The sequence below is a fragment of the Scyliorhinus torazame genome, chromosome 6, assembly GCF_047496885.1.
Source record: "Scyliorhinus torazame isolate Kashiwa2021f chromosome 6, sScyTor2.1, whole genome shotgun sequence".
NCBI classification, from domain to species: Eukaryota; Metazoa; Chordata; class Chondrichthyes; order Carcharhiniformes; family Scyliorhinidae; genus Scyliorhinus; species Scyliorhinus torazame.
The window spans coordinates 150,085,953-150,109,530 of record NC_092712.1 but is presented as its reverse complement, the minus strand read 5'-3'; the positions used below and the strand labels follow the sequence as shown (position 1 = coordinate 150,109,530).

At 46.6% G+C, this 23,578-nt stretch overlaps 1 protein-coding gene across 2 annotated transcripts in view; it reads right to left on the bottom strand.

Annotated features, from left to right (window-relative positions):
• The window catches only part of LOC140425065 (band 4.1-like protein 4B), a 574,236-nt gene that overhangs the window by 100,793 nt on the left and 449,865 nt on the right, over window positions 1-23,578 (bottom strand). For both annotated transcript variants that reach the window (XM_072508898.1, XM_072508899.1), the window contains exon 19: window positions 339-406. In XM_072508898.1, coding sequence (XP_072364999.1) covers window positions 339-406 — 68 coding nt within the window. The remainder of the gene's footprint in view (window positions 1-338; window positions 407-23,578) is intronic.

Here is a 23,578-nt window from a genome sequence, read left to right as displayed (position 1 = left end):
AACACTACAAGGCCCAGGTAGCCAACATTTGTGACACTTCGTGTATTAGCCATCTCATTACTGAGACAGATGGGAAGGTGGTAATTTTTTCAGACTTATAAGCACTCTGTAAAGAGGCATATTTCTTTGGTTAGATCGGTTGTAAAACATTTGGAAAAAAATTACAAGAAAATGCGGCCTCAAACAATAGATAGTCTCCAACTAAAGGTGACATTCCTAGAAATACTAGGCAGAAACAAGTCCAAATTCTGGCTGGGCTACTCTCCATTGTGATGAACCTTTTCCCATGGGAAGATCTGAGAAGACACACAAAAATATGATGAAAGATTTTGACTGACCTTACACCATCCACTTGCGTGCCTGAGGATTTACTGTGGCTGCTCAGCACTGGCTCCTCTTTCTTAAACTGTCAAAGGAAAAACAGCAATTAGAAACAGTAACGCATACTGAATATTTAATTTGGCAGCCGCAAATTGGCAATATCTGTATTCCTTCTGAAATACGATTGACACATTCAGAGTCTCTGGAATAATTAATCTATCTGGGTCAATGGAGGAGCAATGGAAAGCACGATGGCACTAACCTGCACCATTGTGCACATATACAAGTGTACAATCTCATTACGCACCCAATACTTATTTATATTATGGGATGTAGATGTATGAATCACGCTGCTGTAAAAATAACACATTCCATTATTGTTGAAGTTTCGAAATTTCATGAAATTATGACTTTGGTTCAAGTCATTGAGGTTTTGGACTAAGGAGGTGGCCTTTTGGCCCATCATGACTGTAAAAGAGCTTTCTAGATCCAGGTAAAATTATTTGAACTATAAAGGAAATAACAGTTATCTTGTGCTTCATGTATCTAATGTACATTAGACATTCTAATCTACCTTAAGGAACAGTGCAGTATGAGAGGTGCGGAGAAGCACCTCAGGAGTTGCTCCCGTTTACCTTTTCGAGCTTTGTCAGCATTCAGTAATCCCTACACAACCCTTCCAAAGGCAATAATACAATTATTGCACCACTGATCTGCACAGATCTTCATTGGTGATCATAGTTGCTAGAAAAAAAGAGTTATGATAAAGCAGAAGCGGTATAAACTTAGCATTGATGTATTCTGACACATTTCACATAGGCAAGTAGCCCAACTACAAATAAAACAACTGCAGTTATTTCAAGGCTTTCAGCTGGAAAATGTTACTGTGACATATTCTTCACACATCTATCATGCACTCACAAATCAACCACAGCCATATGGTCTTCAAAATAAGGAATGACAAAATTATAAATGACAGCCAATCTGGAGCCGTAAACACAAATTCTACAGAAAATGACTTAATCTCCCTGGGCCGTGCTTTCTCCATTGTCATTTCAGTTGTTTACCTCAGGTACATTTACAATATGTGGGACCAGTGCGAGCACCATCATTTCTAGCCATACAGGTTTTGCATATCTGACTGAAACCAGGACAAGTAGTAATTAAATAGCACATCAACATTAGAAAATTCCTCAAGGCCTTTCACAGGAGCATTATAAGCAAAATCTGACATTGAACCTCCTCAGGTGACATTCGAACACTTGGTCAAAGAAATAGGTTTTTGGAGAGTTTTAAGGGAAGAAAGAGAGGTAGAGAAGAACAGAGGTTTGGGAAGGGATTTCCAGAGCTTAGGAACAAGGCAGTTGATGGCACTCACACCGGTGGTGGAGCAATCCAAGTGATGGATTCTCAAGAGATCAAATTTAGATGAGCATAGATATCATGGAGGGTTGCTGCACTTGAGGACATTACAGGGACAGGTAGGGGATAGGCCATGGATGGATTTGAAAACAAGGATGAGAATTTTAAAATCAAGGTATTTCTTAACGAGGAGACAGTGTAGAGCAGCAAGCACAGGGATGATGGATCAATGGGACATGGTGCAAGTAAGAACACATTCAGCTGAGTTTTGGATGACCTCAGGTTTATGAAGGAGAAGAATGTGTGCAGCCTTCAAAGTATGTTTTGGAATAGTGAAATCTAGAAGTAACAAAGACATGGATTAGAGGAAATTAAAAAGAGAAAAGCTAAGTTTTCACAACTATAGGCTTCAGTGATTCCTGCAGGCTTACCTCTGGGTTCCAGCCAGTTGCACAAAGGCATTGGATAACTGGTCTGTTGACTGATTTCCCAGTACGAGCATTAGCATTTAAATTTCTTCTGCAGTGTTAGGACAAGCTATACAATAGCTTCATACCTGGACAACGAGGCAGAATGGTGAAAGATGTAACTGCCAGTGCTATCAAGCCACACTTACTCAGGAGTTTCTCAGATCAGTTCCCTCCAACAAGAAGTGGAGTTGTTCGCTGATGAATGCACTGTATTTAATACTATTCACGACTCCTCAGATCAATTAGTCCAGGGCCCCCATTATATTCCATAACACAACACTAATATTGACATCTTGGGAGTTAAATTAATAAACAAAAATAGTCTGTTGAAGGATGCCATGGAGGAAAAGGTGGATGCTCTGAGGATCATTTTCCAATCCTCACTAGATAAATGTGAGGTCTCAGAGGGATTGAAGGTCTGTGAATATTGTACCATTATTTAAAATAGGTGCGAGGGATAGGCCAGCAAATTATAGGCTGATCAATCTGACTTTGATGGTTGGCAAATTATTGGAAACATGTCGTAGAGATAGGATAAACTGTCACTTCGAAAGGCATGAACTGATCAGGGATAGACTTCATGGTTTTGTTTGGGAAAGATTGTGTCTTACCAACTTAATAGAATGTTATGAGGAAGCAACAAGGAGGATTGATGAGGATATTGCAGTGGCTATTGGCTATGTGGATTTCATGTGACAAGGTCCCACATGGCAGAATGGTCAGAAAAGTGAGATCTCATGGGATAGGGAAAAGGTGGCAAGTTGGATCCAAGTTAGTTCAGTGACAGGAAACAAAGGGTAATGGTCAAAGGATGCTTTTGCGAATGCAAAACAGTTTCCAGTGGTGTTCCACAGGGCTCAGTGTTGGTCCCTTGCTGTTTCTTGTATATATTAACGATTTCGACTTAAATGTGAATGGCATTATTTGCAAATTTACAGATGACATAAAAATTGGCCGTGCAGTTGATAGTGAAGAGGATAGCTGTGGACTCCAGAATGATATCCTTGGTTTGGTTGAATAGACGAAGGAGTGGCAAATGGAATTCAATCCGCAAAAGTGTGGATTTGGGGAGGGAAAATAAAGCAAGGGAATACTTAATAAACGGAAAGATATTAAGAGGGGTTGAGGAAGTGAGAGTCCTTGCACTTTGAAGATAGCAGGTGGACAATGTGGTTAAGAAAGCATACGGAATACTTTCCTTTATTGGGTGAGGTATTGAATATAAAAACAGGGATGCAATGCTGGAACTGTATAAAATGCTGGTTAGGCCACAGCTGGAATTTTGAGCACAGTTCTGGTCACCGTTACAGGAAGGACATAATTGCTCTGGCGGGAGTGCAGAGTAGAATTACAAGAATGTTGCCAGACCCTGAAAATTGCAGCTCTGAGGAGACATTGGAGGCTAGAATAGTTTTCCTTAGAACAGAGGGGGCAAAGGGGAGACCTAATTGAGGTGTACAAAATTATTCGGGGCCTAGATATGGTAGACAGGAAAGACTTGTTTGCCCGAGCTAAGGGGTCAATTTCCTGGGGGCATAGATTTAAGATGATTGGTAAAAGGATTAGAGGGGACAAGAGGGAAAATATTTTCACCTAGAAGGTGGTGAGCATCTGGAGTTCACTGCCTAAGTTGGTGTTTGAGGCTGAAATGCTCAAATCATTGAAAGGGCCTGGATCAGCATCTGAAGTGCTGCAACCTGCAAGGCTGCGAACTAAGTGCGAGAAAGTGGGATTAAAATGAATGCTTAGTTTCTTTTATTCTCTTTTTTGGCCGGTACCAACACTTGAGCTGAATCGCCTATTTCTGCACCGTAACTTTTCTGTGGTTCTACAGTTCTATTTGAAGGTGTGAAAGCATTTTACAGTTCCATTTCAGAATGTTCACAACTTCTAAGCCACGGATCAGTGTTGGAGCCTCAACTACTTACAATCTAAATGAATGACTTTGATGAGAGGACAGACAATATTGGAGCCAGATTTGCTGTTAATACGGGGGCGATTCTCTGATATTGAGGCCAAGTGTTCGAGCCGTCGTGTTTCACGACGGCACAAACAGGGCCTGGACATGACCTATTCTGGCCTCCACAGGGGGCCAGCACGACGCTGGAGCGGTTCATGCCGCTCCAGCGTCCTTACGCGGCGCCAAATGGACGCCGCGCCAACCCGTGCATGTGCCGTTGGGCCGCTCCATCCTGCGCATGTGCGGGGAATGTCTTACGCGTGGCGGCCTTTCACCAACATGGAGCCGGTGTTCTGGGGCTGCGCGCGGGAGAGGGGGGGGGAGGAGGAAAGAGGCCGGCCCGCCGATTGATGGGCCCCGATCGTGGGCCAGACCCAATCGGAGGCCACCCTGGTGAAGGAGCCCCCTCCCCCCCCCACAGGCCGCCCCCCCAGCGTTCCCGCAGAGAATCGCCGGTCGCTGGTTCTCCGAGCGGCCCGGTGCGAATCGCGTGCTGCTGGTTTCCGTGGGGTGGGACAATCACGTGCGGGGGTCGGGGCGGCATGGTGCGATTCGCGCAGTGCTCCGGCGATTCTCCCACCCGGCATGGGGGGGGGGGGAAGAATAGCGCCCTACAACTTTGCAAGTTGTGAGGAGGATACAAAGAATCTGCAAAGGATTAAGAGTGGGGCAGAAAATTGGCAGCTGGAGTATAATGTGGGAAAATGTGAGATTGTCCATTTTGGTGGGAAGAATAGAAAAGCAGAAAATTATTCAAATGGAAAGAGACTGCAAATGCCATAGTAGAAAGGTATCTGGGTGTCCTTGTACACAACTCACAGAAAGCTAGCATGCAAGTACAGCATATAATTAGGAAAACAAATGGAATGTTCGCGGTTCAGAGAAGGTTCACCAAGCTGATTGCTGGGATGAAGGGCTTGCCTTATGAGGAGGGGTTGAGCAAGTTGGGCTTTTACTCATTGGAGTTTAGGAAAATAGGAGGTGATCTTATTGAAACATAAAAGATTCCGAGGAGGCTTGACAGGAGATACGGAGACGATGATGCCTCTTGTGGAGGAACATAGAACGAGGGAGCACAGCATAAAAAACAAGGGGCGACATTCTCCGACCCCCCCGCCGGGTCGGAGAATCGCCGGGGGCTGGCGTGAATCCCGCCCCCACCGGTTGCCGGAGTCTCCGGCACCGGAGATTCGGCGGGGGCGGGAATCGCGCCGCGCCGGTTGGCGGGCCTTCCGCTCGATTCTCCGGCCCGGATGGGCCGAAGTCCCGCCGATAAATTGCCTGTCCCGCCGGCGTGGATTAAACCACCTTTTGAACGGCGGGACAAGGCGCGTGGGCGGGCTCCGGGGTCCTGGGGGCGTGGGGCGATCTGGCCCCGGGGGGTGCCCCCACGGTGGCCTGGCCCGCGATCGGGGCCCACCGATCCGCGGGCGGGCCTGTGCCATGGGGGCACTCTTACCCTTCCGCCTCCGCCACGGCCTCCACCATGGCGGAGGCGGAAGAGACTCCCTCCACTGCGCATGCGTGGGAAACTGTCAGCGGCCGCTGACGCTCCCGCGCATGCGCCGCCCATGCGCCGCATGGCGGGGCAACAAAGGCCGTTTCCGCCAGCTGGCGGGGCGGAAGTTCCTCCGGCGCCGGCCTAGCCCCTCAATGTTGGGGCTGGGCCCCCAAAGATGCCGAGCATTCCGCACCTTTGGGGCGGCGCAATGCCCGTCTGATTGGCGCCGTTTTGGGCGCCAGTCGGCGGACATCGCGCCGTTTCGGGAGAATTTTGCCCAAGGAGTCCTCTGTTTAAGACTGAGATGAGGATGATTTTTTTTCTCTCAAAGGTTCGTTAGTCTTGAAAATTATCTTGCACACAAAGCAATGGAGGCTAGAACATTGGATATATTCAAGGCTGAGTTAGACAGATCAATGAGGAAGTTCAGAATTATGGGGCCATGCAGGAAAGTGGAGTTAAGGCCACAAAGGCCACAATCAGATCATTCATGATCTTATTGAATGGTGTAGTAGGCTCAATGGGCCAAATAGAACATGAGAAATAGCAGCAGGACAGGTCATATGATTCCTTAAGCCTACTTAATAATCATTCAGTCAGACCATAGCTGATCTTCTACCTCAGTTCCATGTTTTCTTCCTAAGCTCACATCCCTTGATTCCCTTAGTTTTCAAAAATCTATTGTTCTTCATCTTGAATATAGAAAATGAATAAGCAAGCATAGTCCTCCGGGATAGAGAGTTCAAAACAATCCTAAGAGAATAAATTTCTCTTCATCTCAGTCCTAAATGGCTGTTCCTTAACCTGAGACTATCATTCCTAGATCAAAACTCTCCAGTCAGATGAAACAGCTTCTTCGCATCTACCTTGTCAAGCCTTCTAAAAATGTATACATTTCAATCAAATTACCTTTCATTCTTCAGAATGTCAGAGTACATTTGCTCATTCTCGACATTTTGTTTTCATAGGAGATTCCTCTCATCGAAGGATTCAGTTTACTGAACCTTGGTTGCAGGCTCTCGAAAGCAAGTTTAATGAATGGTGGAAAATGTGTGTGGTCTGATTAGTAAGTTTGCGGATGACACGAAGATTGGTGGAGTTGCTGATAATGCCGAGAATTGTCAGAGGATACAAGAGTACATAGATAGATTGGAGACTTGGGCACAGAAATGGCAGATGGAGTTTAATCCGGACAAATGCGAGGTGATGCATTTTGGAGGATCAAACCTATGTATGAATTAAACTGTAAATGGCAGAATCCTTAGGAACGTTAACATACAGAGGGATCTGGGCATGCAGGTCCACAGTTCCCTAAAAGTGGCAACACAGGTGGCCATGGTGGTTAAGAAAGCATATGGCACGCGGCACGGTGGCACAGTGGTTAGTACTGCTGCCTAATTGTGCTGACGACCCAGGTTCAATCCCGGTCCTGGGTCACTGTCGGTGTGGAGTTTGCACATTCTCCCCGTGTGTGCATGGGTCTCACCCCCACAACCCAAAGATGTGCAGGATAGGTGGATTGGCCACGCTAAATTGCCCCTTAATTGGGCAAAAAAAATTGGGTACTCTAAATTTATTTTTAAAATTAAATTTTAAAAAAGGCATATGGCATACTTGCTTTCATCAGCCGGGCATCGAGTGCAGGAGTTGGGAAATCATGTTGCAGCTATATAAAATCTTGGTTAGGTCGCATTTGAACATTGCATGTCGTTCTGGTCACCACATTATCAGAAGAATGTGAAAGCTTTGGAGAGAGTGCAAAGAATATTCACCAGGATGCTGCCTGGTCTCAAAGGTGTTGGCTATGAGTAGAGGTTCAGTAAACTACGATTGTTTTCACTGGAAAGACAGAGGCTGAGGGGAGGCCTGATAGAGGTCTACAAAATTACGAGGCGCATAGACAGGGTGGACAGTCAGAGGCTTTTTCCAAGGGTGGAAGTGTCAATTCCAAGGAGGTTCAAGGTGAGAGGGGAAAGTTTAAGGGAGATGTGCGGGGTAAGTTTTTCATGCAGAGAGTGGTGGGTGCCTGGAATGTGGTGGAAGCAGGCTTATTAGCAACATTTAAGAGGCATCTGGATGGGTGCATGAATAGGAAAGAAATAGAGCGATATGAACCGAGTAAGGGCAGAATGTTTTTTATTAGTTAGGGCATCATGAGGGCTTGGATGGCCGTACAGCCTGCTCCTGTGCTCTACTAATCTTTGTTCTAGAAATGGAGGATAACCTGAGAATGTGTTATTATGTCCAAAATTTTGTGGTAGAAATGATCTGTCCCTCAATGTGTGATTTGTTCCATGTATCAGTGCCATTCTCCGTCCAGGAGCCACAGCTGTGCAGACACTCCCACACGGCCCAATCTCCACCGGAACCAAATCCTGGCATCCACATATTCCACTGGCAATCAAGGTGTAGTTAAACATCCTTGACTTCCAGTGTGGTTAACAAGCGGTGACATGCCAGTTACATGCAGTACTCACCACACCAGCAACAAAAGTGTGGTATTATCAGGTATTGCGGTACCCAAGAGGCTGATGACCATTGGATAAACCTAGGAGTTTACCATTGGCTGTTGATACGTAGCTCCGCCCTGAAGGACGAATATAAGAACTGGTGTCATCCCAGCAGCCTTCACTTTCTGTGCCAAAGCTGCTGGGGAACAAGTCCTAGTCGATGAAAGCCTTCAGTTATGAAATCGCTTCATCTTGAGTGTAATTGATCGTGCATCAAAAAGCATCAGCAATTTACAAAAGCATTTCTTCAACGGTGTTAGCAGGTGGCTCATTCAGAACAATATTACCCACCAGGCCTTCAGCTGAGAAGCTAGAGGCTGCTCACAGTCAAACAGAGTTAAAGTGATCGTCAGCATAGAACAAGAGCAGGGCTCTATCCTGGAAGTGTTTGGTGGGACAGGCATCAACTGTAGTTGCCCCTGTTACGGGCATCCACAATATTTAAAGATTGCTTGAAGGCCTCACAGATGAAAAGCTTCTCACCCACCACCTCCCCCCACCCCTGTGGGGCAGGAACTCCAGTGCCCTTGAGCTACGTGCTGGAAATGGAAATGGCTACTGTCATGTGAGAGTGGGATTCTCTAAACCCTGGCCCGTAATAAATTGGGGGCTCGTCCGGGATAAAAGTCTATCTACTGGATTGGCTTAGTGAACTTAAAGACAGTGAGGGGTGAACATGTTGTATTTGCTTTTCAGCTGTGGTATTCCAGTTTAAGTAGGGAGTGTGTTGTGGACAATGGCTCTTTCAGAGGCTCTGAAGTTTTTGGGGGTGGAGAAGGTCACACGCAGTACCTGACGGACAGAGACTAAAAAGGCTTATAGATTTTGCAAAAACATTGCAGTTAACATTACCTGACAGAATACGAAAAGATGAGATACTTACGGCGCTCGCTGAGCATTTAAATTTGCCTGAGATACAGTTTGATTCATTGGAAATAGCAAAGATCCAGTTGCAGATTAATCAACTTGAACATGAAAAAGAATTAAAGCAGCTTGAATAAGCAATGAGAGAAAAAGGGGGATACAGACCAAGGAAAAAGAAAAGGAGAGAGAAGAACAAAAGAAAGAGAAAGGGAGGTACAGATCAGGGAAAAAGAAAAAGAGAGAGAAACAGATAGAGAGGAAAAAGAAAAAGAGAAAGAGATACAGAGGAAAAAGAAAAGGAGAGAGAGGAAAGAGAAAAGGAGATAGAGTATGAACTTCAGAAAATGGCCATGAAACATAACAGTCGTTAAAATTGGCGGATGGAAAGAATAACGGTCTGAGGAGAGTGATGAGGACAATGAGCTTGAGCGTCATAGTCGAAGGCTTGGTGGGGATCTATTTAAATATGTTCAAGCAGTGCCAGGGTTTGATGAGAAGGAAGTGGAAGCCTTTTTCATTTCACCTAAGAAGGTGGCTAAACAAATGAAATGGCCTCCGGACATGTGGGTATTACTGATTCAAACAAAGCTGGTAGGTTGGGCGAGTGAAGTGTTTGCATCACTACCGGAGGAGGTATCTGAGTCGTATGAGGAGGTGAAAAAATCCATCTTAGGTGCATATGAACTAGTGCCTGAAGTCTACAGACAAAGGTTTAGAAATTTAAGGAAAGAACCTGGTCAAACATACATGGAGTTTGAAAGGATCAAACCGAGTAATTTTGATAGGTGGATAAGGGCTTTGAAAATAGACCAAACGTATGAAGCTCTCAGAGAAATTCTACTTTTGGAGGAGTTTAAAAATTCAATTCCTGATGTAGTGAGAACTCATGTGGAAGAGCAGAGGGTTAAAACTGTGATGTTAGCAGCAGAAATGGCAGATGATTATGAATTAGTTCATAAATCAAAGCTTGGTTTCCGACATCAGTTTCAGCCTGTGAGGGACAGAAACTGGGGACATGAGAAATACTCAAGTGGTAAAGGTAAAGGTGATCTGATGGGAGATAATAAGAAGGGTGTACCTCAGATTAAAAAAGAAATCCAGGAGGGTGGAAGAGGCATGAAAAGTTTCAAATGTTTTCACTGTTATAAACTAGGTCATGTAAAGTCATAGTGTTGGTGGTGAAAGAAAAGCATTGGGAAGGCTGATGTGGTAAAACAGGATAAGACAGTGGGGTTTGCTAAAGTGGTAAATGAAAGCCCAAGTGAAGCGAAGGAGGAGCAAAAGATTGTACAGCCTGATCAAGAGGTGATTGATAAGAAGGTGCCAGATCTCTTTAAAGAATTTACTTGTGTGGGTAAAGTTTGCTCATGTGAACCAGAAGGAGCAGGTACCGAAGTTACAATTTTAAGAGATATGGGAGCTAGTCAATTTTTAATGGTAAGAGATGAGGAGTTATGTAGTTGGGGAAGAATGTTGCTAGAAAAGGTGGTAATATGTGGAATTCATGGTGAGAAGAGTAGTGTTCCATTATATAAGGTAAGGTTGGAAAGTCCAGTAAAGAGTGGTGAAGTGGTAGTAGGAGTAATAGAGAAACTAATCTTGTCCAGGAATACAATTTATCTTGGGTAATGATATAGCTGGATCGCAGGTGGGAGTGATGCCTACTGTGGTTGATAAGCCAGTGGAAAATCAGACAACTGAAGTGTTGAAGGACGAATATCCTGGGATTTTCCCGGATTGTGTAGTAACAAGGTCGCAAAGTCACAGGTTAAGACAAGAGAGAAATCAAAGAGTGAAGATACAGTTGAAGTGCAATTATCAGAGACGATTTTTGATCAGATGGTTGAAAAAGAACAAGAATGGATGGAAGATGAGGCGGATATTTTTAGTTCAGGAAGATTGGCGGAGTTACAACAGAAAGATTAGAAATAAAACGGATGTCTCAGAAAGTATACACGGAAGAGGAATCTGAGTGTATACCGGAGTGTTATTACCGTAAAAATTATGTCTTGATGAGAAAATGGAGACCTGTACTTATGCAGGCAGATGAAAAGTGGGCAGAGGTTCATCAAGTAGTATTGCCGGTAGGGTATAGAAAGGAGGTGTTGCGAGTTGCACATGAGGTACCAATGGGAGGCCATTTGGGAGTGAGAAAAACTCAAGCTAAAACCCCAAAACATTTTTATTGGCCTGGATTACATAAAGATGTAGTTAAATTTTGTCGATCATGTCACATATGTCAAATGATAGGGAAACCTCAAGCAGTAATAAAACCAGCGCCGTTAATACCCATTCCAGCATTTGAGGAACCTTTTACGAGGGTTTTAATTGATTGCGTATGACCGTTTCCTAAAACAAAAAGTGGGAATCAATATCTTTTGACTATAATGGATGTGTCTACTAGGTTTCCAGAGGCCATTCCAGTACACAATATTACAGCTAAAAAGATTGTGGAGGAGTTACTTAAATTCTTTACTAGATATGGACTACCCACAGAAATACAATCGGATCAGGGATCAAATTCTACCTCAAGGTTATTCAATGAAGTTATGGATAACTTAGGAATAAAACAATTTCAATCAATTGCGTACCATCCAGAATTGCAGGGAGCGTTAGAAAGATGGCATCAGACATTAAAGACAATGTTGAGGGCTTATTGTCAAGATTATCCAGAGGATTGGGATAAAGAAATTCCATCCGTACTGTTTGCAATTAGGGATGCACTTAATGAGTCAAACAAATTCAGGCCCTTTGAACTCATTTTTGGTCATGAGATAAGAGAACCTCTTAAATTGATGAAGGAAAAATTGGAGAGTGATTACGTGCCAAATTTTAGGGAACGATTACATAGAGCAGGGGAATTGGCTAGACAACATTTAAAAGTTGCACAAAATGTGATGAAACGGGTAGCGGAAAATAAATCCAAAGTTCGTAGTTTTGCCAGTGGAAATAAAGTTTTAGTTTTGTTACCAGTGGTAGGTGACCCTTTAAAAGCAAGATTTGTGGACCGTATCAGATTGAAAGGAAATTAAGTGAGGTGAATTATGTGGTAAGAACGCCAGATAGAAGGAAAACTCACCGAGTCTGTCATGTGAATATGCTTAAAAGGTACTTTGAAAGGGAAGGAGAGAAAAAGGAGGAGGTTTTAATGATTCTAACTCAAAGTGACAAACCAAATCCAGATGACTGTGAATTTGACATACCTCAAAGTAAATTGGAAAATGAGGATGTTCTTAAAAATTGGGATAAATTGTTGAGTTACCATCCAGAGGAAAAACGGACTGACCTGAAAGAGTTATTGATATCACATGGGCACGTTTGTGGAGATAAATTGGGAAGTACTAAAATGGCTATACATGATGTAGATGTGGGAAATGCTGTTCCAATCAAACAACATCCATATATACTTAACCCTTTAAAATTGACACAGGTTAACAAAGAGATTGAAAGTATGTTTAAAAATGGCATAATTGAAGTGGGTTGCAGCCAATGGAGCTCACCCATAATGATGGTACCTAAACCAGATGGTACCCAACGGTTGTGTGTGGACTACAGAAAGGCTAATGCAGTTACAAGAACGGACTCTTATCCTGTCCCACATTTGGAGGATTGCATTGAGAAAGTGGGACAACCAGCTTTTATTTCCAAACTGGATTTACTTAAAGGTTACTGGCAGGTACCTTTATCCGAAAGGGCGAAGGAGATTTCAGCTTTTGTGACTCCAGATGGTATATACCAATTCAAAGTTATGCCATTTGGCATGAAAAACGCCCCAGCCACATTTCAACGGTTAACTAACAAAGTTGTTTCAGGATTACCCAATTGTGCGGTATACATTGATGATCTGGTCATTTTCAGCCAGACATGGAAAGAACATTTAAATCATCTGATGGAGTTATTCGATTGACTTCAAGAGGTGGGTTTGGTGGTCAACCTAGCCAAAAGTGAATTTGGAAAAGCCCAAGTCACTTTCCATGGCCATACAATCAGACAGGGTCGAATGGTCACACGGGATGAGAAAACAAAAGTTATTGAGGAGTTTCCAATACCCTCGACACAAAGGGAAATAATGCGATTTCTTGACATGAGTGGATTTGATCGAAATTTGTGCCAAATCTTTGTCGCATGGTTGCTCCACTGACGGACTTGCTGAAGAAACGTCAAAAATGTCAGTGGACAGTGGAGTTTCAACAGGTATTTGACTGCCTGAAAGCTGTGATAACCAATGCTCCTGTGTTGGAGAATTACAAGGGACTCTGTGATCAGATTGAACTAAAGTATCTGACTTTAAAGAGAAATGCCGAGGCATAGAGAAATGGATGGATCGTGCAGAAACCTTCTTGTCTAAAGAGACTGTCAATCGAGAAGAATTCCAGTTGGAGGAAGAAGAACACAAATGGACTATGTTATTGTGAAATGTTTGCGTGTTTTGTTTTGCTAAACAAAAACGTATATTCATTGTCCATATTTTTTAATGTAAAGTGAAAAGGTGAAAAATGAAACCATCTTGAAGTCGATGGGTTTTTGTTTTCTTGGGGGGAGGTGTCATGTGAGAGTACCTTTAAGAAATGGGTGTTTATAAAATAGCTGTAGTGGATGTACCTTTAAGAAATGGGTGCTTATCAGTGATGTCAGAGTTTGGGTGGAGCTGGGCTGTCTGTCTGCTTTTACGTTCGCTTTGGGCTGTCTGCTACAGGGCGTGTTTAGTTTCCACCATGGCAGAGGCAGAAGAGACTCCCTCCACTGCGCATGCATGGGAAGCTGTCAGCTGCCGCTGACGCTCCCGCGCATGCGCCGCCCAGAGATGTCATTTCCACGCCAGCTGGCGGGGCACCAAAGGCCTTTTCCGCCAGCTGGCGGGGCGGAAATTCGTCCGGCGTCGACCTAGCCCCTTAAGGTTGGGGCTCGGCCCCCAAAGATGCGGAGCATTCCGCACCTTTGGGGCGGCGCGATGCCCGTCTGATTTGCGCCGTTTTGGGCGCCAGTCGGCGGACATCGCACCGTTTCTGGAGAATTTCGCCCCTGGTGTCCACACATGTGCAGTTAAAAACAAAAATCAGGACTTCCGGGTGCGGCGATGACCAGCTAAGTCGCACGTTTCGGCACCTCGCGTTTTAACGGACTTTTGGGCTCTTATCGGGAGCCCCAACGGCAATTTTCGAAGGCTAAACCCACTGTGAGGCGACATAGAAGGGAGTCCCTCCGGATGTGAATGGACAGAAGAGATAATAGTGGCCAGATTGCGGAGGATCCTCTGGAGCAGCGGCAAAGAAGGGAAGTGAGAAGTAAGATGGCGGCGGAGGGAGGCCAGTTGGTATGGGGCCTGGAACAGCAGGAGTTCCTCCGGCGATGTGTGGAGGAGCTCAAGAAGGAGATGCTGGCGCCGATGCTGCAGGCGATTGAGGGGTTAAAGGAGGCGAAGAAGACCCAAGAGATGGAGCTCCGTGGAGTGAAGGCAAAAGCTGCCGAAAATGAGGACGAGATACAGGGCTTGGTGGTGAAGACGGAGACGCACGAGGCACTGCATAAGAGGTGTATGGAGAGACTGGAAGCCCTGGAAAATAGCTCGAGGAGGAAGAACTTAAGAATCTTGGGTCTTCCCGAAGGGGCAGAGGGAGCGGACGTTGGGGCGTATGTGAGCACGATGCTCCATACCTTAATGGGAGCTGAGGCCCCGACGGCCCCCCTGGAAGTGGAGGGAGCGTACCGAGTCCTCGTGAGAAGACCAAAGGCAGGAGAAATACCTCGAGCAATAGTGGTGAGGTTCCACCGCTACAAGGACAGGGAGATGGTCCTGAGATGGGCGAAAAAGACACGGAGCATCAGGTGGGAGAACGCGGTGATCCGCGTGTATCAGGATTGGAGTGCGGAGGTGGCGAGAAGGAGGGCGAGTTTCAATCGGGCCAAGGCGGTGCTCCACAAGAGGAAAGTGAAATTCGGAATGTTGCAGCCGGCAAGACTGTGGGTCACACACCAGGGTAAACACCACTACTTCGAGACGGCAGAGGAGGCGTGGACATTTATTGAAGAGGAGAAGTTGGACTAGATTTGAGAAAGAGTGTTTGAAATGAAGTAGCGAGGTGGTGGCAAGGGACTGTGAATCAGATGGGGGAAAATTTTCTTTCCCCTCGAAGGGGGGACACACGAAGAAATGTGGGCGCCGGTGGGGCGGGGCCGAGAGGGAAGCGCGGGCTTTGTTCCCGCGCTATGGAAATTGTGGCGGGAAAAGGGGGCGCAGGAAGGAGGGGGCCTCACATAATGGGAGGCTAAGGATAAACGGGGGAAGCCGAGGTCAGCCAGAGTTTGCTGACTTCCGGAAGCAATATGGGGGGAGCAACTAAGCTAGAGAGGGATCTAGCGGGTGGGGGGGGGGGTTAACTGGGTTGCTGCTGCTAAGGGGAAGGGGGAGCTGTCACGGGATGGGATGGTCGGGACGGGAGGGCACCGTCCGGGGGATAAGCGGGTGCGTGCGAACCGGTTGAGGAGCTGGTCTAAAAAAGGGGATGGCTAGTCGACGAGGGGGGGTGGGGGGGGGGGGGCTGGTAAAGAGCCCCCCATCCCGGATGATCACGTGGAACGTGAGAGGGTTGAATGGGCCGATTAAGAGGGCAAGGGTACTTGCACACCTAAAGAAGCTAAAGGCAGACGTGGTCATGCTTCAGGAGACGCACCTGAAACTGACGGATCAGGTCAGATTAAGAAAAGGATGGGTGGGACAGGTATTCCACTCGGGCTTGGATGCGCAAAATAGAGGGGTGGCAATACTGGTGGGGAAACGGGTATTGTTTGAGGCGAAGACCATAGTGGTGGACAGTGGGGGTAGATACGTGATGGTGAGTGGCAGATTGCAAGGTGAGGCGGTGGTGCTGGTGAACGTATATGCCCCGAACTGGGATGACGCGAGCTTTATGAAGCGTATGTTGGGGCGCATCCCGGACCTGGAGATGGGAAAGTTGGTAATGGGGGGGGGACTTCAACACGGTGCTGGACCCAGGGCTGGACCTGTCCAGATCTAGGACCGGGAGGAGGCCGGCAGCGGCCAAGGTGCTTAAGGGCTTTATGGAGCAGATGGGAGGAGTGGATCCCTGGAGATTTCCTAGACCGAGGAGTAAAGAGTTTTCCTTCTTCTCCCACGTCCATAGAGTGTACTCCCGGATAGATTTCTTTGTCCTGGGAAGGGCGCTGATCCCGAAGGTAGCAGGAACGGAGTATTCGGCTATAGCCATTTCAGATCATGCCCCACATTGGGTAGATCTGGAAGTAGGAGAGGAAAAGGAGCAGAGCCCACTCTGGAGATTAGATATGGGACTGTTGGCGGACGAGGGGGTATGTGTAAGGGTGAGGGGATGTATTGAAAGGTACCTAGAGATCAATGATGACGGAGAGGTCCAGGTGGGAGTGGTCTGGGTGGCGCTGAAGGCGGTGGTTAGAGGGGAGCTGATCTCCATAAGGGCCCATAAGGGGGAACAAGAGGGCAAAGAAAGGGAGAGATTGTTGGGGGAGATTTTGAGGGTGGATAGGCAATATGCGGAGGCTCCAGATGAAGGGCTATACAGGGAAAGACGGAGATTGCACATGGACTTTGACTTGTTGACCATGGGTAAGGTGGAGGCACAATGGAGGAAGGCACAGGGAGTGCAGTATGAATATGGAGAGAAGGCGAGCCGGCTGCTGGCCCAACAACTTAGGAAGAGGGGGGCGGCGAGAGAGAGATCGGAGGGGTTAGAGACGAGGAGGGAAAGATGGAACGGGGAGAGGAGAGGGTGTACGGGGTGTTTAAGGTATTTTACGAGAGGCTATATAAGGCTCAACCCCCGGAAGGGAAAGAGGGAATAATGCGTTTCCTAGACCAGCTGGAGTTCCCGAAGGTTGAGGAACAGGAGATGACAGGACTGGGAGCGCAGATCGAGGTGGAGGAGGTGGTAAAAGGAATTGGGAACATGCAGGCAGGGAAGGCCCCGGGACCGGATGGGTTCCCGGTGGAGTTCTTTAGGAAATACGTGGACCTGCTGGCCCCACTTCTGACGAGAACCTTTAATGAGGCTAGGGAAAGGGGGACACTACCCCCGACGATGTCGGAGGCGACGATATCGCTGATCCTGAAAAGAGACAAAGACCCGCTGCAGTGCGGGTCATACAGGCCTATTTCCCTCTTGAACGTAGATGCCAAGCTTTTGGCCAAGGTGATGGCGACGAGGATAGAGGACTGTGTCCCTGGGTTGGTGCATGATGATCAAACGGGGTTTGTTAAAGGGAGGCAATTGAATGCTAAAATACAGAGGCTGTTGGGGGTGATGATGATGCCCCCACCGGAGGGGGAGGCGGAGATAGTGGTGGCGATGGACGCAGAGAAAGCATTTGATAGAGTGGAGTGGGACTACCTGTGGGAAGTACTGAGGAGATTTGGATTTGGAGAGGGGTTCATTAGATGGGTTCAGCTCCTGTACAGGGCCCCGGTGGCAAGTGTGATTACAAATAGGCAATGATCTGACCACTTCCGACTATATAGGGGTACAAGACAGGGATGTCCCCTGCCCCCATTACTGTTTGCGTTGGCAATTGAGCCATTGGCCATTGGCCATTGCGCTGAGGGGCTCTAGGAAGTGGAGTGGGGTACTTAGAGGAGGAGAAGAGCATCGGGTGTCATTATACGCGGATGATTTGTTGTTGTATGTCGCGGACCCAGTGGAGGGGATGCCTGAGATAATGCAGACACTCAGGGAGTTTGGAGAATTTTCAGGATATAAATTGAATATGGAGAAGAGAGAACTGTTTGTGATGCACCCCGGGGAACAGGGCAGGGGAATAGACGATTTACCGTTGAGGAGGTTAATAAGAGATTTCCGGTATTTAGGGATCCAGGTGGCCAGGAACTGGGGAACCTTGCATGAGCTTAACTTGGCACGACTGGTAGAGCAGATGGAAGAGGACTTTAGGAGGTGGGACATAGCGCCCCTGTCATTGGCGGGCAGGGTGCAGGCGGTTAAAATGGTGGTCCTTCCGAGGTTTCTTTTTGTGTTCCAGTGCCTCTCTGTACTGATTACAAAGGCCTTTTTTAAGAAGGTGGACCAGAGTATTATGAGCTTTGTGTGGGCTGGAAAGACCCCAAGAATAAAGAGGGGGTTCCTGCAGCGCAGTAGGGACAGAGGGGGACTGGCACTGCCGAGTCTAAGTGATTATTATTGGGCCGCCAACGTGTCAATGATATGTAAGTGGATGAGGGAAGGAGAAGGAGCGGCGTGGAAAAGAATGGAGATGGAGTCCTGTAGGGGAACTAGCTTAAAAGCACTGGCGACGGCGCCGTTGCCGTTCTCCCCGAAAAAATACACCACAAACCCAGTGGTGGTGGCAACTCTGAAAATTTGGGGGCAGTGGAGACGACATAAGGGAGTGACGGGTGCCTCAGTGTGGTCCCCGATAAGGAACAACCATAGGTTCGTCCCGGGAAGGATAGATGGGGGATTAAATCTTGGCAGCGAGCAGGAATTGCGAAATTGAAGGACTTGTTCTTAGACGGGACGTTCGCGAGTCTGGGAGCACTGACAGAAAAATATGGGTTGCCACCTGGGAATGCATTTCGCTATATGCAAGTGAGGGCATTTGTGAGGCAACAGGTGAGGGAATTTCCGCAGCTCCCGGCGCAAGAGATCCAGGACAGAGTGATTTTGGGGGCATGGGTGGGTGATGGTAGGGTGTCAGATATATATAGGGAAATGAGAGACGAGGGGGAGACGATGGTAGAGGAGCTGAAGGGAAAATGGGAGGAGGAGCTGGGGGAAGAGACGGAGGAGGGGCTGTGGGCAGATGCCCTAAGTAGGGTAAACTCTTCGTCCTCGTGTGCCAGGCTCAGCCTGATACAATTCAAGGTTCTACACAGGGCGCATATGACGGGAGCAAGGCTGAGTAGATTTTTTGGAGTGGAGGATAGGTACGGGAGATGCGCGGGAAGCCTGGCGAACCACACCCACATGTATTGGTCATGTCCGGTATTGCATGGGTTCTGGGTGGGTGTGGCAAAAGTGATCTCGAAGGTGGTGGGGGTCCGGGTCAAACCAAGCTGGGGGTTGGCTATATTTGGGGTTGCAGATGAGCCGGGAGTGCAGGAGGCGAGAGAGGCCGACGTGTTGGCCTTTGCTTCCCTAGTAGCCCGGCAAAGGATTCTACTTATGTGGAAAGAAGCTAAGCCCCCGGGTGTGGAGGCCTGGATTGACGACATGGCAGGGTCGGATAAACTGGAGCGGATAAAATATGCATTAAGAGGTTCGGCTCAGGGGTTCACCGGGCGGTGGCAACCGTTCCTCGACTATCTCGCAGAGCGATAAGGGTAAATAGGAAAGGCAGCAGCAGCAACCCAGGGGAGGGGGGGCTCATTTGGGTCCTCAGGGGTTTTGTGTGTGTTTATATATTAGTTATTTATATTTGATTTCACAAAGTTACTATTTTAGTTATTATTTCTGTTGTTTCTTATTTTGTTGTTGGCAGTTGCCGTTAGTTACCATATTATTTATTTAAAAAACGATCAATGTATATATTATTACAAAGTTGTAAAATAGGAAATTTTTGTTTGATCGAAAAACTTTAATAAAATATATTTAAAAAAAAATAAAATCAGGAAGCTGCTGTCAATTTTGTCCTGTCCCTCAACAATCTGAGCTATACTGATACCTTGTTGAGAGATTTGGCAATCAAATACCAAATATCTCGATGAGTGCAATTCCACCAACACTCAACAAGGTCGCCACTGTCCAGGACAAAGCAGTCCCGCCTGATTGGTACCCCTTCTACAAACATTCACTCCCTCTACTACCGATGCACTGTAGCAGTAGCGTGTACTATCCACAAGATGCAGTGCAGGAACTCACCAAGGCTCCTTTGGTAAAACCTTTCAAACCCATGACCGCTACCATCTAGTAGGATAAGGGGAGCAGACACATGGGAAAACCGCCTCTTGGAAGTTCCCCTCCAAGTCACTTATCATCCTGACTTGTAACTATATCGCCTTTCCTTCACTGGTGCTAGGTCAAAATCCTGGAGCTCCCTCCATGTGGGTGTACCTACACCAGCGGGATTGCAGCTCACTGCCTACCTTCTCAAGGGCAATTAGGGATGGACAATACATGCTGGCCTAGTCATCGACGTCCACATCCCATAAAAAAATTCAAACACCTGAAAAGCGCCAAATTGCTGTATTTACTGACCGAACTTGTCAGAAAACGTTATGTATTGCTCATTCAAGCTAAAATTAGTTATTAACAGTTTGGTAAATCTTAATTACTATCAAACACCTACTCTAACACAGTTAATTTACTTTTATAAGTGTGGAGTCTCATTCTTTCCAATTTTAATTATTGTTGGAGATTTCTGAAAAAAAATTATCTTTTTTTTTGCTTTTTGTACATAATGTTAGACTTCATTCAATGCTCTAACATAGATTTCCAGATTCTTCAATCTGATCGAGCGAAGAGGCATGCTGCAACTTGTCCTGTTCACGAGTCCCAAATCCCTTTTAGAGGGTGTAGCACTGAAATGGATCTCTATTTACTCTAAGTTGCTGCACAAAAGTCCACTAAAAGTCTGTGAACACCTGTAAGCAGAATTACAGCAAATCGATGCTACATTTGTTTACAGGAGAGATTTGGACATAGCTTCCAAGTATGCAGTGAGGGAAAGTGTTGTTTCTTAACATCTGCGTGTCAGAAAGAGTTGATGCAGAAGGGCGTGAAGCTCATCCTCTGTGGATTGGACAGTTCCTTTGCTTTTTTCAAAAGGCTGGGACAACCTGGAGATTGAATTCTGAAAGCTGTTATTTAAGACAGGTGATGAGTTAAAAGTACTAACAACTAGCTGCTCCTTTTCTATTATGAGCACTTGCAATTAAAGCAGCTTGGCTTCTTTCTTGACAGGAAACAAAAAGACTGTTTACTGAGAAGGTACTTTTTCCAGTTGAAAGGCACGAAAGGACATAGGCTTGTCTTTCCAAATGATTAAAACATAGCAGGGGGATGTTTTAATCACCATATTGTTCCTGTGATAGCCAACTGTACAGGGCACTCACAGCCATTCCTTTATAATGAAAATAAACTCTTTCCATTCTGCACCATTTTACAAGAGAAGATTATTTAAATAGAAGAACGTGGAAACTGCAGAAACAATTACTTTTGAGCATTTTATGAGGCAACTTTTGTTTGTCAAAACCAATGGCCACAATTTCACAGCGCCCCTTTAGGTGCACACTGGAGCCGAACAGGTGTAAAATGGTGTGAGATGGCCAGGCTGGGTGTGCGCCTCCGTGTTACCGTGCACTCTGCAATACTGCGCTCAGCCATGTGTGCGGCAGTCGGAGCTGCACCCACCGACAATTAAAGCACCAATCTACGCTGTTAAAGAGTCAATTGACAGAGCTTTTCAGTTCCCATACAATTTGGCACTCATTGCATGGGTAAAAGGGGCAGGTAGGCATTACGGTTTAATAAAAAATCAATTTGTCATCCAAGGGCAGGATTAAAGGTCCCCGGAGCACAAGCGTTTCCAATTTATTTGCGGTTTTGCTGCTGGCATATTTCTAAGTTTTGGCAGATTTCCTTTTGATGGCGCTAGCTTTCTAAACTGGTTCATTACAAATCTGTGCCAAAGTTCTAACAAAATCGATCAGTCTGTACAAACCATGGGGGACACTGACTGAATATTGGCCTTGCAATTCATGGCCATTTGGCATTTTGCCACTGTAATTGAATTGGGAGAAGCTGCTGCTGAGGGCAGGGACTCTCTGAACGTCAGAGTCCCATGACCGAGGCCTTCATTATGACCCAGCATACAGACACCGCAGGTTTGCCATTGGGGATGTGCAACTGACCCAGCAGTAGATGTAGAATATGACTAAACTCCTGCATAATTAAAATGGTTTTTTTAAACAGATTCCCACACAAAAGGGAACAATCACACTTCATTTGCAATCTCCAGCACACCATCCGCTCACCTCGCTCCCGTACCACGGCAACTAGTTCTAGCTGCGTCACCTCAGCTGGTCAGTCCAGAGCTGTGGCAGGTAGACCAGATGCACCCTTGATGGCATTCTGCCCTCTGGAGTTCATTAGGTTATGGATTCAAGTCCCATTCCAGAGAGTTGAGCACAGGGGTTACAGTCCCAGCGCAAAGGGTGCAGAACTCTCTGTGCTGCCAGTGTTCAGCTGAGATGTTAATCTGAGACCACGTCTACCCTCTCAGATGGTTGCTAAAGATCCAATATTGCTGTCTACGGGAGCTTGCTGTGTGCAAATTGACTGACTGGCACACTTTCCACACTATATCGGAGGCCACACTTCAAAAAGCGGTCAGGCACTCTGGGATATCTTGGTGTTGGAGAACTGTTTATTCGTTAGTTCTTTCTTTCTTCACTGACGTAAGTAGCTGGAGGAAGTCCCTTCCCCAACTCCTTTCCCCTCCTCCCACCTACAGTTTCCTCACTGCTGCCACATAGTTTAGTTGGATTATTGGCAGATGCTGGGCAGGACTTGTAGATTTTAGAGGCATATTTCAGACCTGCTGTATACAATTTGAATTAGTGAAGGTTTTAGTCAGGATCAGTTCATAGATGAAAAGCTGCAGGGTGCGTGTATGGTGGAGCCAGCCTGCCATCGGCTAGCAGTAGGATCTTCCAGTCCGCTGCTGTCAATGGGGTTTTCGGTTGTTTGCACTCTTCGCTGCCAGGGAACCCACAGGGGGGAGGGGAGGAGGGTGCTGTCGGCAGGACCAGAAGATCCCGCCAACGGGAATGGCCGGAAAATCTTCCCCACTGTATAAACACTTCTTAGGCCCTAGAGGGCCCTATCGGTGGCCCTCTAGCCAGCCCCAGCGCCCCCCCCCCCCACAACAGTATAATCTGACCCTATTTCCAGTTCTCTCTAGCTTTGACAAAGAGTCATCCAGACTCAAAACATCAAGCTCCCTTCTCTCTCCACAGATGCTGTCAGACCTGCTGAGATTGTCCAGTATTTTCCGTTTTTCGTTTTGTCGTAACACAAAATTAGATTCAATGTTGTAAGACCTATCTGATTTCCCACTGGAAGTTGAATTGAAGTTACTAAGTTCCGGGGATATACCACTGGACCCAGCATCCGACATCCTCTTGCCTCCACACCCATCGCTCCCCCCTTACCCCCAATCCCCCCCCCCCCCCCCCCCCCGCCCCACATCCTCGACCCGACCAATGGGCACATTCCACGTTGGGCCTTAATTGGTCCACCAGAGTGATATTGTGTTTCTTATGGATTGTTGGGTCGAAGTGGGTTTCACATCTGCTGCTGTTTCCGTCTAGCACATACCTGGTGCCCATGAAATTCAGCCCTATGTTTATGAAAGAATCTAAAAGACGGCAAACTCCGTAATAGCACAACAAATGCTCTAAATGGGAAGCATGGAGCCTATTGGTCTCAAAGAGGTCAAAGGCTGTTCATTATTCTTCTGGGCATTTTACCCACAAAACTGCTGGGCACAGAAAATGATAGCCACCTCTCAACAATACCAGAGTTTAACCTGCCAAAGTATCAAAACCTTCTTCCAAGCACCATTGCTTCTGGATGCAGACTCAGAA